A 15,682-nucleotide genomic window follows, 5' to 3' on the forward strand; every position below is an offset into this window, starting at 1 on the left:
AGACTACCAATTAAGAACGTATATACAGTATAGGCTATGCTGCTGCCAGCATCACTGATGATGAGGTACTGAACAATGATGCTCACAAGCTGTCACTGACAAAAGGAAGGTTTCTTGTTATGTTAATGAGGGAGACACTTACAAGCTCTTGTGCCTTTCACATCTTGAAAGATCATATTCATACTTTCATTATGGATACTGTCCCCTTGTATTATACATAGTTTCTTTTAACTATCAACAGCTATTTTATTTATTGGTCCATTTTAGTTGTGGTTGGTATATCTTCACTGCTACCATTAACCCCAGTACATGTCCCTTCAAAGTTAGTTTTCAATTTACACTTTTTACTGCCTAGGATTTTGGATGCAATTTGTATGAATGGCTGCATCCCCATCCATTCAAAAGTCAGTTATGTTACGCTGCTACGCTTCTATGTGTTCCCTATTCAATACAGTCTGGATAAAATGGACAACTTGCCCGGCCAACATGACAGGGGAAATCAGATCAATCCCTTTAGGTTTGGTCTGGTCATTGCAGCCCTGGGCCACCACGATTTGCAGTCTGAAAACACTGCTTGCAGACACGACCAGATAGCTAACACATGCCCTTGATATCTCTCTAATTTGATTTCCAATTCAATTATGCTATTAACACTGGGTACGCACAGAGTGAGATTAAACTGGGTGTGACCAAAGCAAAGTACCATCCAAGTCATGCCGACATGGTCCAAAGCAATTTATGTCAAAGAGATTCCGTGAGAAGTCCAACCACAGTGGAAGGCATCCCCACATGCATGATACCAAGCCACAGACCTGCTGTTGAAACACAATTTTATGTGGGTGAATCAAAGGGATTTGTTTTCATTCTCTCTCTTCTTTACTAGTCCATGACTCCTTACTGACATCATTATTTCACATGAATATTCAGTTTGGATGACTTGTAAGCATTTTCACAAGCATGTTATTTGATTCAGTGTGATGTAATTCAACTGGACGTAATTGATATCCAACTTCTAAATATTTTAAATAGTACCAGTACTAAGAAAGGAAAGAGGCCGCACAGCTCGTAGTCACGATGCTATAGATGCTATAATCATGAACGCAGCATGCAATTTACGTGAAATATTTCACAGACTTTCCTACCAGGAGGCCCCAACCTGACCTGCCCTGGTGGAGACCTGTTCCCAGAAGGGCACTTTATCTAGTTTGCCATGTGATCTTGCAGTGGTGTCAGGTACGGATTATATTGATATGTAGACAGAGTAGAGCGTCACTGTCTTCATGGCTGTGTCCCATTGTTAACATCCACCAGTGGTGGAAAAATTACTCGATTGTTTTACTTCAGTAAAAGTATCAATACTGCTATGTAGAACTACTTCGCTACAAGTAAAAGTCCAGAATTCAAAATGTACTTGAGTAAAAGTACAAAAGTATTGCTATCAAAATGTACTTTAAGTACCAAGATTAGAAAGTACTCAGTATGCAGAATGTCTCATTTCAAGTTTTCAAATGTATACAAATCTTTTGAAAAAATAGCAGATCTACAAGCTTATAGATCGGCTATTTTCAAATGGCCGAAATGTATATAGCGCTGAAGTGGTTAGTGTGTGTTTCGTAACAATAATCAAAATCAAAGTAACTAGTAAAGTTTTCAAATAATTGTAGTGGAGTAAAAGTACAATATTTGCCTCTGAGATGGAGTAGAAGTAAAAGTAGTGGAAACTGAAAATAATCTCCACTGAAGTGACTAAAGCATTAATTATTTTGCGAAAGCTAAGTCTTGTTTGACATGTTTGGTGGGAGATTGATTAATAACTAAATTAACGAATTAATGAATGAACAAATTAATCCCTTATCACTAAGGGAGGAGCCGGTATTCTGTGTGGGTCAAACAGTTCTTTCTGCACTACACTTCTTATAGTTAGGTGAACAGCAATGCTACTGTTGCCTGGTATGTAATGTGCTCTGTTTTTTCCCCCCTGAAGTTCTTGTCATCCATATGTTCTTCTGAGTGAGATGCCTCTTGAGGCCTTCTGTTTATATGTCATTTAAGTGCTCTCTTGTCTTCCTCTGTTGCCTGAGGAAATAACCTGGTTGTCGTCTGCCTCCATTGCACCTGCAGAACCCCCCCCCCCTCCCCATTCCTGGCTTCCTGTGTAATAAGCTTACTCTCTGTGGGTGAACGCCTGTGTGTGTATTCTTGTTACGTGGATCTGTCATATGTTCTGGTGTGAAGAAGTTACTTGAGTTTCATTATGAACCCAAATATAGTTTATGTACTGCTCAATTATGGCAATTGCACATGCATAAAGTGAGTGGCAAATCGTTGTTAAATGCAATCAGATAGGACCTTTCTGTTTGGATATGGGCTGTCAAGGTCAGAAAATAGTTTTTTGTCACTCAGTAGGCGTTCCCACTTCCAGCATAACTTCTGGGTATGATGATCTCACACGCATCACACACATCTTTTACTCATTGACTTTGGAAACATCATGTATTTATAGATTTTTAGATTTAGCCAATGATTTTGACTCCTTTTTCTCCCCAGTTTAGTCATAGACAAAGATCAGCTTCCCTCCTTAGTGTTTGTATAGACGCTTGACCAAATGGTGCCATGCCATTAGTCTGAAGTACCATTGTTCCGGCGGTGCTCATTATAACTAAGCATAACCCTAACCTCACAATAACAACTAACCTAACAATTTTTATTTGACTAATGGGTCAGAATGAATAATGAGTCTGAACACAAACCCTGACTCTGGGGTGCTGAGCAGGGCAGATACTTTACCTCTGTGCTACCCAGGTGCCCGCATTTATTGAACTTTAACAGTCTTTTTAACAGTTCCTTTGATTTCCGTTTTGGTCACAGACCACTTTGTATTAGAATTTCCGTCCGGTGGTGCAGTCGCCGCTGTGTAATAAATCTTGTATAGTATTTGTTTCCAAACAGCTGAATAGTTTTTTTTTCCTTTTTTTTTTTTTACCTTTCAGTGTTTCCAAACAACTGAATTGGTTTTACTTTTCATGTTGACCAAAGGCTCTCCTTCCGTCATCTTGGCTTGAGCTGAACTAAACATGCCACAGCCTAACTGAAAGTTAGTTTGGGCTTTTAGGTAGGGGCGGAAATGCATATACATTATACAGTATACTGTATGCATATACAGTACGGTTTGCATCATTGTAAACAGAACGTAGCACAAAAAATTACTTTATGTTGGCCAAAATAAGTGAGCAGTTTTAGCTCATTGCTTTGGATTTCACTTACCATTGCCAGTGTGGTGTGCACTGTGCAGTCACGTCAAGGATAGTTTCGTTTGCACAGGTGCAAACTAATAGTACAGTTAAAAGGGGAGCAGAACATTTTTGATGGTTATCTTTTTCATGTCCACTTGGCTTTATTATTGAGCCAGTTTCTGCTAACACCCTACTGCACTTTGACTTCGATTGAATGACTGCAAACTTCAGCACGAACCCCAGTGGCAGTGCCACTGGCACCAGTCTCATGGTTGAGCACTGCACAGCAGTATGTAGTTAGTAGTACTAAAGTATATATTTCTAGCAATCTATTTAGGGATATTTGTATGCTTATCTGCAGTGATTGCTGCTCAGACTAAATGTGTCACATCATGATTTAGTGAGTCTGGTCCAAAAGGCATCCTTGGCTGTGTCAGCAACATCCCACAAGCCTCTCTCTTACGTAAATTTAATTAACTTCAAGTAATAAGAACTATACTAAGTGGAGTGAGGAGAATAGTGAAGAAGCACGCAGGGTCATTCAATTATTATTTAAAGGGAAAAGCTTAAATGTGTGCCTCAAATCCAATTTAATTCAACAAGGTAACGAGCACACAGGCCTGTCCTGTATGTCACCTGGCCATTGCTGATGCATGGTCTATTTAGCGTGAGATAATACCTAGTTAGTTAATGAGCTGAACAGCAGCAGCACGCTGATCTGTACCATATAGACTCCCAGGGGGAGTGCATGAAGCACACACACGCACACACGCACGCACACGCACACACACACACACACACACACACACACACACACACACACACACACACACACACACACACACACACACACACACACACACACACACACACACACACACACACACACACACACACTTCACTCACGTCAACTATATGCTCACAATCACAACTTTACAGGTGTAAAGAGTGGGTGAAAAACAATATCTTCAGCTCCCAATGTACTGTATCTGTGTCAAAAGAATAGAGAAAGAAACAAAAGGGGGAAAGTTACATAATAAGACTATACATACTGTGAGGTGCATATAAATAAATAAAATAGGAAGAATATCAGTTGCAGTCACATGAATGCACATCCCTACAACATGCACACGCCCAACTGCTTGCTCATAGCAGAAGGTGGAATAGCTTATTTTCCTTAATCCAACCAAGAGCAGACATGCAATTTACGATTACTCAAACTATACAGTTATCTGTTAACCATGAAGTGCAGCTGGAATGTACTGTAGTTTGGTTCCTGGATTATGAGAAAATGTGTCAACTCAATTTAAAAGATTACATTTGTCTCAGAAGAGATGTCCTTATGGGGCACTGAGGTCTGAATGCACTGACTCAGATAGAATTAAGTTAACCCATTTTGGGCGGGAACCCCTTTTGGCGTTAGCATTACGTTATGCTTTAGCTATTTAAAAATAGCAGATCTACAAGCTCGGTGGCGCGCTACGAGCTTGTAGGTCTGCTATTTCTTTTTAAATCGAAGAACGACTGACATAGAAACATAGCTTTTTCAGAAAACTGTCAGGACGTAGAAGACATTTTTAGAATCTGATCTCAGGTCAGAATTAAGTTAACTCTAAATGAACTAAATGGAGTGTGTGATGTTGTGTTTCAGGTCGGAAGATGTGTGAGGGAGTGTGAGGGACGGCCATGGGATTGGACAGACGGTGGCTGCTGGTTGTCACTACTGCTGTAGCCCTCTGTCTGCTAAGTAAGTATACGATACTGCATGCCTGCATTTATTATTATCTCCACCAGGTGCCAAACCCAGAGATTATATTTTCACCCCTGTCCGAGTGTATGTCTGTCTGTGTGCAGCTATTCTCGGACACTGTTGGGCCGACCGATCAGTGTCAAACCTAAAGCCCAAACCACAGAGTAGATGCATGGCGACCCATTGAATTGAACCAGTTGAATCACTTGGGTCAACTTGGGTCGATGTCGGTCGACGTGCAACAGGACCGCTGGGACGGACGCTAAAACCGTCTCGTCCCGTCTCGACCCTTTGGTGTGGTTTGGGCACACTCCAGGTAGGCTAAGGCCTCTATGGTGGCACTATAACAGGCTGCTTTACGTTTTGGCCTATAGCACTTGACCCCTAGGTCGTACAATCAAAATTAAAATAAATAAATCCTTGGATCATATTAACTACTAATTACGTTTCCCGCCATTTTGCATTTTCTTCAACAATACGTTTTGAACTTTTGATACTACTCTGCAGATTCACTCAAGCAATAAACTATAACGTCCAGTCGTCCACTACGGCTTGCCAACTCGAACGGTGCACCAGGAGGTGCATCTCATGAGCCTCATGGCCTTGCTGTTGGAAATGCATACCCTGTTGCAACAAACAAAACAGGTGCTCCTCCTCCCATCAGTGTCCCCGTTTTCTTAAATTGACTGACCGGCCAGTCCAAAAACACTAATTTCTCAATTTCACTGTGACACATAATATATCAAATACATACAGCCACTGCGTGCCTCTGACCCTGTTTGCCATACAAATACAGTATGTGAGGCGTATGTGAAATGTTTTCCTCTCTGGGGTCAGCTAGCAGCCAACCCCCCACTCCTTCTGAGTCCTTCAAGCCATAAGGTTGGGCTTTTCCTCAGCTTTTGTGTGTCTTTGCTTTGCCAAAAGTCCATTGCTTACTCATTTCAAAGAAACCCACATCCCTTGTCTATAGTCTTCTGACAAAGCATTAAAGAGTAGTGGTCGTATGTTGATGACGCATGTGCTGTGTCTGGCACAGTCAACTTCTTTGGCTTGAATGGCGAGAGTGAAGAGGAGGGGCTGGGTTGGGGTATTAAATGCAAGTGAATGACAGAGGATAGGGATAAAACCTACTTGAATAACTGCGTCTGGATTAAGATCAATCTGGGATTTATGCTAGCTGCCCCCAACCCAAGGCATGCTTCTAGGGGGGGAAGGGATTGTGCAGGTCCGCACACCATGTGTGTACCCCAGGGGGTAGTGAGCAGTGTGCCTGCTGTCCTGAGAGGCCCCCCCTCGCCCACTGTCCTGCATCAGGGAATCCACCCCCCCCCCCCCCCCCCAGAGATTAAAGCGTAATCAGCAGGCCAGATGAATTGCAGAGCAAACACCAGCACCCAATATGTCACACATTCACAAGAGACATCTCAGACAGACAGACAGTGTGCGTGCGTGCGAGAGAGATGGAGAGATTCAAATACATTTCGTTTTATTTCATAATTGCTTTGGTATGTATCTTATGCCAATAAAGCAGAGAGAGAAACACACACACACACAGGTGTAGCTAATGGGATTGCAATAATCTTCAAGGCTTTGAACTGACACCAAATGGAGCATCGTTGTTTTACATGACCTTTCAGTATTGGGTTTCAACAGAAAACAAGCCAGGGAGATCACAGCCACTGCCATGCATGCAGTTCAAAACAGATGTGTTTGAGCTCACTGTTTGAACTCATCCCTTCAGTTTGTTCGTCTGTCTTAAGCCTGATTTATGATTCGGATTCGTGTCATGTGATTTGTGCCGTGTGTGACACACAATATGACGCTATATGTGGACATTTGTTTCAGTTAACAATACGTTATTATTGTTGAGCAACACATTGCCAAAGTATCAGCCCCTGACTGCTTCTCCTGTCTTTCCCCACCCTCACAGTTTTACGATCCGTTCCCAGCATAGGAAATATGACCATTTCCACTCGCAACAAGTAACCAAAAAAATGCTAGTCATGGTCTGGTCTCTCAGGCTCTGTGCTAAATACTTCCACATTTTCTAGATATTTGGACGCTTGTGAATCTTGATTTATGTATTTGTCCATGGCTGTTCCAGTGTTTACTGCCTGCTATTCAATCGGTAAATGTTTAAACCATGATTGATATGCTGTTTCCACCACAGGTGTGTCACGAGGTGAAGCGTCGTTGGTCCAGGCTCGGGTTGGGAGCTCTGCGGAGTTGGCCTGCAGTCTCAGCCCCTCTTCCAAAGAAGCCACCAGCCCAAACCTCTTCCCTCTGCATGTGGTGGAGTGGGTGCGCCTCGGGTACAACGTTCCCATCCTCATCAAATTTGGAGTTTATGCTCCACGTGTCCACCCAAATTACAAGGGTAAGTCCTGTCAGGTGAAGTCAATCACAAGCTCCCATAAATGATTTAAAACTACACATAATACATAGTTACATTATAACATGTAACTTCATTGAAAGTTCTAACCTTTCTGCAATCAAATATTTTGTCCATCTGGGTAATACAGCCAGGCAACAGGATACTTGTTAACCGTTTGCAAATAGTACAGTGCGATTATATAATTGTGCTAAAAGGATAACACAGAAAGCCCTAAGGGCTTGTTTCCATTGCGGTCCTGTATATTCAATTCATGCTTTAAACACTTGTGACTTAAGCCCTAGGCTATATATATATATATATAATTATTTTTTTAATTTTTAATTTGAATAGCATAACAGTCTGTGTCCCTCAAAAGGAGTTCAACCTCAAACGGAGACATTAATTTGATTACGGCTCAAGTGATTTCAGGGGAAGGTATTGGGGTGCTTGTGCAAAATCGTTCAATGTTTTCCCTTAAAGAAGATGTCTTTTCCTTTCCTTGAAGTGTACTGGCTGGGAATGTGAGTTATGTACTGCTGTGGGGGGAGACCAGGAGGGGTAGGGAAAAGGGGGCTACAGTGGTATTTATGAATGCTGGGTGGTTGGGGGCGTTTTGGAAACAATGCCCCCATATAGGTAATCCATCCTAAACAGCAGCCCTGTTATTACCGAGAGTGTTTAGTGTTGTCTGTCTGTGTGTTTCCAGACTGCAGAGGTAATGCAGGGGGAGAGGGGATGGGCGAGAATGGATGCATTTTAATGGAGGCTGTTAAGGGGGGGTGGGGCAGGAAAGACAGGGGCACTAGGCACGCTGTGTGTGTGTGTGTGTGTGTGTGTGTGTGTGTGTGTGTGTGTGTGTGTGTGTGTGTGTTAGAGATGGAAGGGAGTGGGTCTGGATTAAAGAGAGTGGGGTTAAACTAGGGAAGGCTGGGTGGGTGGAGGTGGGGGCTGGTGGTCTGATGACAGTATTTTATTGGTATTCCGAGGGCTGACCCAGTAAGATTGTTTTTGCTGGAAGGAGGATAGATGAAGCATAGGGACTAACACAGTTTTCTTACTGATGTACCATAATCCCATCATTGTCTACATGAGAACAAAAGACAAAGAGGGCCACCCCTTCCTCTGCCACGGCCAACAATACTACCAAGACTAATAGGGCACCCAAAATCCCATACCCACCCCATCTAGGTCATCGAGACTATAGTAACAACGCTTCAATGCCAGTTTTCAAAGTTGCATCTTATTTAAACTCTGTTGAACCAAGAAGCCCCGCTGACATTTTCAAGAGAATCTTGGCCAAGAAAGTGGCATCATGAAAAACAAGTCGTCAGAAAACACATGAATAGGTCTCGCATTCAGGGACCACACTGAACCTCTACAGGGGCCAGTGAGGAACCACAAACAGGCGCCTGACGTGCTAACAATCCCGTAGCCCGATAAACGTGCCATTGTTTAAGGGCACTCATCTGACAACAGCCATAATGGCGTAAACAACATTATACAGACATGCTCTTAGTTGGAGTTGAAGGTGCTTTTTGATGCCATGATACTTTTGGTCATAACCACCTGGCATGAGCACTTGTCTGCTGTGCGCATTAGCCCTCATGTCTGCTTCAGATCCTCATATCTCTCTGACTGTACACTGGAAGCAGATGGTGGCATGTGAAGCGTGTCAGCGCGGTGGCTCTAATGTATGCTGCCCTCAAATTAAAATGTGGGGGGGATTTCAGATGTAACCACAAGACAGTGGTGCGGTAGGCAGCCCTTTCCTGATCCGTGTCCTGGCTTGTCTCTGTTTAGGGATCAGAAAGCAAGGATTTTATGCAGTGAAGTTCAACAGTTTTGAGAAACATGAAAGTAAACGATGTCATTATTACAAGGAATTGTACTGCTAATTCATCCAATTCATCACTTAAACAGATTTTATTTTACAGTATTTCAAAATGTGTAAGATGTCTTTCTATGCTGTCTGAGACACTTTTAGAATGAGACATGAAAAGAATCAATGAGAAGCCGTGTCTTTGACAAGGGGAATGCATCTCAGTCATACAGTACATTTAACCTTCAATTGCATGATAGCGATATCAGGTGTATTTGAGATTGCACTCGGTGCTCAAAGAGTGTCGGCTGCGTTTCTGTCACAGAGTGTCCTTCTATTGACCCCATTAGACACCAGTCTGTCTAAGTACTTCAACTGTCTGTAATGCTAGAGTTCTAGTGGGAATCAGGGAGTATCAATGCATACATCCCTCTTCCTGCCTCCATGCCCCGGAGGCTGAACATCAGTCAGCCCAAGGCAAAGAAGAGCAGCAAGGCCCATTCTGACACGTTCTGAATCTGATACGTTGTCACAGGGCAGGGCACACTTTTTTTTTTAAACTTGAGAGCTACTTTCAAAATGACCAGCTCATCAAGATCTACCCACAAATATTATCCCATTTCTGAAATTTAACACAAACAGACTTGGAATGGGAAATAGATGGGGACATTTTTAATTGGTATGTTTTTTTTTATATATAACTTGTGTGCAAAACTATTGAAAACACAGTATTGCATTGTGTAATTGAGCTGACAGGCCCTTTTTGTCACCTTAATTCAAGTGGCAAATGCCAAAATGCTTGTTTTATATACACAGTTTTTAGGGGCACGACTACCTGCACAGTCTTTGTGATCCTCTGGTAGATAAGATACCTTTTGGACACTAATAGGCTCTGTTCTAGTTGTATTTGTTGAGACAATATCTCGGAGCCGCCTCACCATGATTGTGTAGTCGCAATTTGCAACGCTAGATTTTTATAATGGGATGAATATAGAGTTGCAATACCCTCCATTGACTCCCCACTCATCCAATTTGGTTTGCGATCTGCTTGTATTAAACAACGTTAAACTCACCAACATTGCAACATCTTTCAATCTGCCGAGCTTGTTTTTCACCGTAGAGTTGTTATGAGCTACTTTCTGTCAAGACATACTCTGCAGGTGATTCTGCAGTTTGGAAGCACTCGTTTTTGTTAACGGGTCGCGCTGCTGCCTCCTGCAGTATGTGCAAATTAGAAACAGGTGGTACGCAGGACCGTTCAGTGACATACGACGAGTGCTTCCAAACTCCAGCACTTAAATAAATAAATAAATCACCTGCACAGAATTTCTTGACAGTAGCTCATAACATCTCTACGGTGGATTTTTATAAAAAACAAGCTCGGCAGATTGAAAGAGGATAATTCAAGCTTGGACTACAGCTGCAATGTTTGCGAGTTTAACGTCGTTTAAGACAAGCAGATCGCAAACCAAATTGGATGAGTGGGGAGTCAATGGAGGGTATTGCAACTCTAGATTCATCCCATTATAAAAAAATCTAGAGTTGCAAAATGCGGCTACATGATTGTGGTGCCAGGACTGCTTACAGTAGTGTCATATAGATCAAATATTTCTCTGTTGAGGGAAATTGGTAGAGATGTGGCTGGAAGTCACCCCTATAGCCCAGTTTATACTTTTTTTTACCTCAAGTTATTTTCAGCAAGCCACATTTTTATTATGGTTTGATATAATTCCTCATATAACATTGTTGCATTGTGTCACGTTGTGAGCTTTCCATTTCCTGTCTTACCTACTGTTTTTTTCTTTTTTTTACCCAGGGTTGTAACTGAGCGCTCATTTTCAGCAACGCCCTGAACATAGAAACACACGCTGTGGCAACCCAGGGGAGAATAGGCTAGATTCACAATAAAATAAGAGGCTCAGAGTCAGATTCAACATGCAAGTTAAATTGTCTTTTATTAACTTATTAGGAAAAGGGGAAAACGGGGCAAAACGTCAACTTAGGGTTCCTCCTGTGAGGGGCTTGGGCTTCTATGCAGCAGAGAGAGAGCTAGTGACTAATGTATTCAGGTGGGGGAAGAGTGCTGTATGCTCTCCCTTGTGGAGTTCAGTCGGCCTAGGAGGGAGGGAGGGAGAGAGAACGAGACGAGGTGAGCCACAATACACACAGCACATCCAAGTGGGTCTAAAGGTTTGAGTTAAATCTTGTACTCACTTGTGAGATATCCCTCATACCAGCCTCCTCATGAACAGAGGGATTCCTGCTTCCTCACTCACATTTAAAAGCTTCTGTTGATTGCCTTACTGGCTGCAGGTGCGTCCATGTCCAGGCTTCCATTGGCTGCAATACCTGTACAGGGTGATATACTCCCTCTATCACCTCCCCCAGCCTCCTTCTGTGGGGAATAGGCCTGGCTGTTTCCCCTGGTTTGCCACAACACACATACAAACCTGGGAGCTGACCAGTACAACCACAGTCTTATACTGTTGGCCACTAAGCAGCTCCACTGGAGCAGTTGGGGAGCGGTGTTGGGTGAGTGACAACCAATCACTTCCTGAACCAGATTTTCCCTGCCTGTCCAGGGAATCGAACTGGCAACCTTTCGGCAACAAGGGCGCTCCTCTAACCCGTAGGCCACCGCTGCCCAAAACTGTATGCTATTGATAAAGGCTATCGTGTGAAGTGAGGGGCGCTCTTATCATCATACATCATCATTCATCAAATCCGTGGTCAGCCAATCAAATCATCACAAAGGTCATTCATCACTTTTGGCGTCTTCACTTTTCTGCCTTAAATTTTTATCTTCAGTATGTACTTTGCTCAGCCAATCAAATCATCGCTATGGGGTGCCAATCACAAGCCAATGTTTGTGTTCACACAAACCCGGAAAGCTGGGCATAGGAAAAAGAATAGGATGGGTTTCATATAATTTAGTTTGATGATCTGGAAGTGAAGCTTCTTCTGGGTTGCCGATTGGATATTTGGGTTCTGGTAGTCAGGTTCTGAAGGGGAAATCCAGGGGAAAATCCATATACACTATACAGTGTGCTTCTTCTGTCTTGAATAGTGGGTACTGGGTTGTGATAGGGAGTAATATAAAGTGAAATCTGGCTTAACCAACCCTATGCATATTTAGTTGACTGGGGTCCCTCGGCAGTCAATACTTGACGTGTGGCAATGCTTTGTGATTTGTTGCAAACTTGTATATCCGCTATTTGGCTGATGTTCGCCTATGTTCGCCAAATGTTTGCCTGGACATACCCAGAATAGGGATGCTAGGGCTCAAGCATTTACGGCTCACACCCCAGAAGTGTCCCAGCAGGCCTTGTTTCACCGGATGAGGAGTAAAGACTGGGTTCATCATTGCACTGCACCTGTGCATGCCTACATGCACACACCAACACATTCCCACACAACAAATAACAATGTCTATAATCCCCCCCAGACCAGTCACGGACTCAACTGAAACTTTATATTGGACTGCAAAGCTTTCGCAAACATGCCTCTATTTGGCACCCACCAAAGACAGAAAGCAGGCAAACAGAAAGGTGGCAGCTGAAACAGATCACCTTTATCTGCTAACCAGTTTTTCTGCTACAACTGGACTAGGGAGACCGTCAACAAACAGCGGCGCCACACACACACACACACACACACACACACACACACACACACACACACACACACACACACACACAAAAAGGGAAGAATGGATGGCTGGACCTGTAGATCTCATGTTCTCCTGCTCAAAGCGCCTGACTCTAACAAAAGCTGTGTTACCTCATCTCGTCATGCTCTAGGTGTGTCCACAAGGCCAGATTCACAAGAAGGTGATCAGCTCCAATCGAGTGCATTATTACAGTATGTGTTCACACACTGAGCCCTATTCTTAGCCTCAGGTCAGTGAAAGTGACTCTGAGGCTGTCAGTGTGGGGGCATGAAAAAAACACCGGTTAGAAGCTCATGTTTCTACTCTTGGGAGATAATTATATAATGTTTAAAGGTAGGGTTGATCTCTTTCCTGTTGTATTTTCGACAGTAATGCATGAGTATGAAGAGGCTTATACCCTATATATTTACTCTTGACCCCCCCCCGCCCCCCTCTACACTAGATCTAGATTCTAGTATTTCTCTCCACACCAAATCACTTAGCCGAAAATACCCTAGGATCAGAACAAGAACCTAGCATCATATTAAAACAAAATCTGTAGATTGAAACGATACAAACTATAGGGTGCCAGGTCAACAAATGAACCTGCTATCTGTCTAAATAACATGCCATCTAAATTAAAATGTAACCTTTGCATAAAACTGCATGGTCGTCAAGGTGTTACGGGCCAAGGTGGAGTCTGAATTGATTGATTGAAATATTTATTAACAGTTTGCAGAATTACAGTACATTTCAAGCACAAACTCAATACAAAGACTGTTAACTGTGAGTGGACGACCCAATTAAGCATTACACTTGTTTACAAGAGGGTCTACCATGTTCAATTCATCAAAACATTTAGAGACGTACAAATAGACACTTCTATATAGACAAAGAACAGAACAGGAATTCATCATAAAGGAGGTAAAAAGGGAAAAGAAACTTATACAGTGAGGGGAAAAAGGGGGGGGGGGGATTCAGATTTTACGGGGGCCAGTTTAGAATTGCAGCCGTCCGTAGGTGCCCTTTGAGAGCGGTTTTGAAGGAGTCAAGGGATTCGCATGTCTTAATGACTGTTGGTAGGGCGTTCCACATTTTGGTGGCATATGAGCAATTTTTTTTTCGAAGAGGTGAGTCTTCAGATTATGGTGGATTACACTAGAGTTCAAGTGGTTAAACCTCTGGAATGATGGTCCTGATGGTCCTTCATATACTGAGTATAGCACCTGTTTTTAGAAGCTGACAATTATTAACTAACCCATCATGTAGTAAAGAAAACAAAGTTTATGAGGCATGTGCTCATAACATGTACAGTTTGTGCCAATATGAGCTCATTCATTCCATAATCAATGTTTATTTTCTTTTTACAAAGTACATAATCTTGTTTCCCTGATGATATCCCCCTGACACAATCAACAGAAAGATCGGGTCGCTGCACATGCTACTAACATTTAGCTGAGCAGCTATACTGTTGTCCAACGCCCACGTGAGGTGTGTGTGTGTGTGTGTGTGTGTGTGTGTGTGTGTGTGTGTGTGTGTGTGTGTGTGTGTGTGTGTGTGTGTGTGCGTGCGTGCGTGCGCACACGCGTGTGTGTCGTGTGTGACATGTGTGTGTCACTGTGTATGCGTCGTGTGTGTGTGTTTGTTTGCTGGTGCAGGGGTTAACCCAGCCGGACAGAGTGAGAGCAGACAGAGTTAACTGTAATCTATCACACGACAAAGAGCTATTCATAAGAGGGTTAAACTGATTAGGGAGACAGGAGGATGGAAGAGGGAAATTTGGGGGAGAGGGAGGGGGTGCTGTCAGTGGCAGGGGGCTGGCCCCGGACTTATGATTGTATTCAAATAAAAACACATCCCACAATGCACCTCTGCCCTGGCTCTCTTATGAACATACGGATGGACAAAGAACAACAGAGCTGACGCCTCTCCGTACAGCATAATCTTGTCTTCCTCCATATAGGTGCTGCTACTATTGTATCATATGATGCTGAATATACACCGCACTGCTAAATGTCAATAAGCAGAGTTGGGAACCGCTCTCTGCCACAATCACAATCCGTTTCCCCGCAACAATAAAGTCTTATCGCGAAGCTTTATCTGTGCAAATCCAAACTCCAACACAACGAGCTAAAACAGCTCAGAGTGCACACGATAAGCAATGTAAAATACACTGGCACCACCTCTCATGCACTGGGAGTGCTGTGTGTGCTGTGTGTGATTCTTAAAGTTCAACCCAAGGTGAGAAGATTCATGTGAGTAAAATAAAACATTGATGTAACCTGGCCCCACTGAGTTTACATACAACTAAGAGCGAGTTCATTTCAAAGGGAAATACAACCTTGAAAACCCTTGTCCTTCTTATATGTTACAGCCCCCAGGCTACATAAAAAGAAAAACTGTTATTGAGGAACCACGAGACAAGGCTAGATGTCTGGCAGTGGGACCGCTGTGAATCGCTGAGTGATTCCTTGCCTCTGCCACCCACTGGGAGAGAACCTGACTCTTGCTAATATGAAGAGAGGGCACACACAGTGGATTAGCGTTTCCATTTTCTACCCTCGGTTGGCCACGGACCTGTTGGAACAGGGGGCTCATTTTAAGCTAGACTGGAGCTGTCATGTGATATCTACTGGGTGGAAAAACATTGAGGAGGATAGACGGAGCAGCAGCTATTGTTTTTGCCTCCCTTGTCCTCCCATAGAATCTAATGGTGGCGGTGGGTCTGGAGGAGTGTGAGTAGTGGACGGTATGCTAATGCACACACTGGGGGACTGGGAGGGTGAATGCGTCTGCTGGAGGGTTACGGCTCACTTGGGTCACAAAGGTCGCTCTCTCATTGGTTGTAGACAGT

The 15,682-nt window shown here is 43.2% G+C and overlaps 1 protein-coding gene across 2 annotated transcripts in view; it reads left to right on the forward strand.

The window, feature by feature from the left end:
* The window catches only part of igsf9b (immunoglobulin superfamily, member 9b), a 38,943-nt gene that overhangs the window by 2,939 nt on the left and 20,322 nt on the right, over positions 1–15,682 (forward strand). For both annotated transcript variants that reach the window (XM_080766704.1, XM_080766705.1), the window contains exons 2-3: positions 4,885–4,980; positions 7,157–7,363. In XM_080766704.1, coding sequence (XP_080622830.1) covers positions 4,920–4,980; positions 7,157–7,363 — 268 coding nt within the window. In that variant the 5' untranslated portion in view covers positions 4,885–4,919. The remainder of the gene's footprint in view (positions 1–4,884; positions 4,981–7,156; positions 7,364–15,682) is intronic.

This window comes from Protomyctophum bolini (genome assembly GCF_963924005.1).
Source record: "Protomyctophum bolini genome assembly, chromosome: 6".
NCBI lineage: Eukaryota > Metazoa > Chordata > Actinopteri > Myctophiformes > Myctophidae > Protomyctophum > Protomyctophum bolini.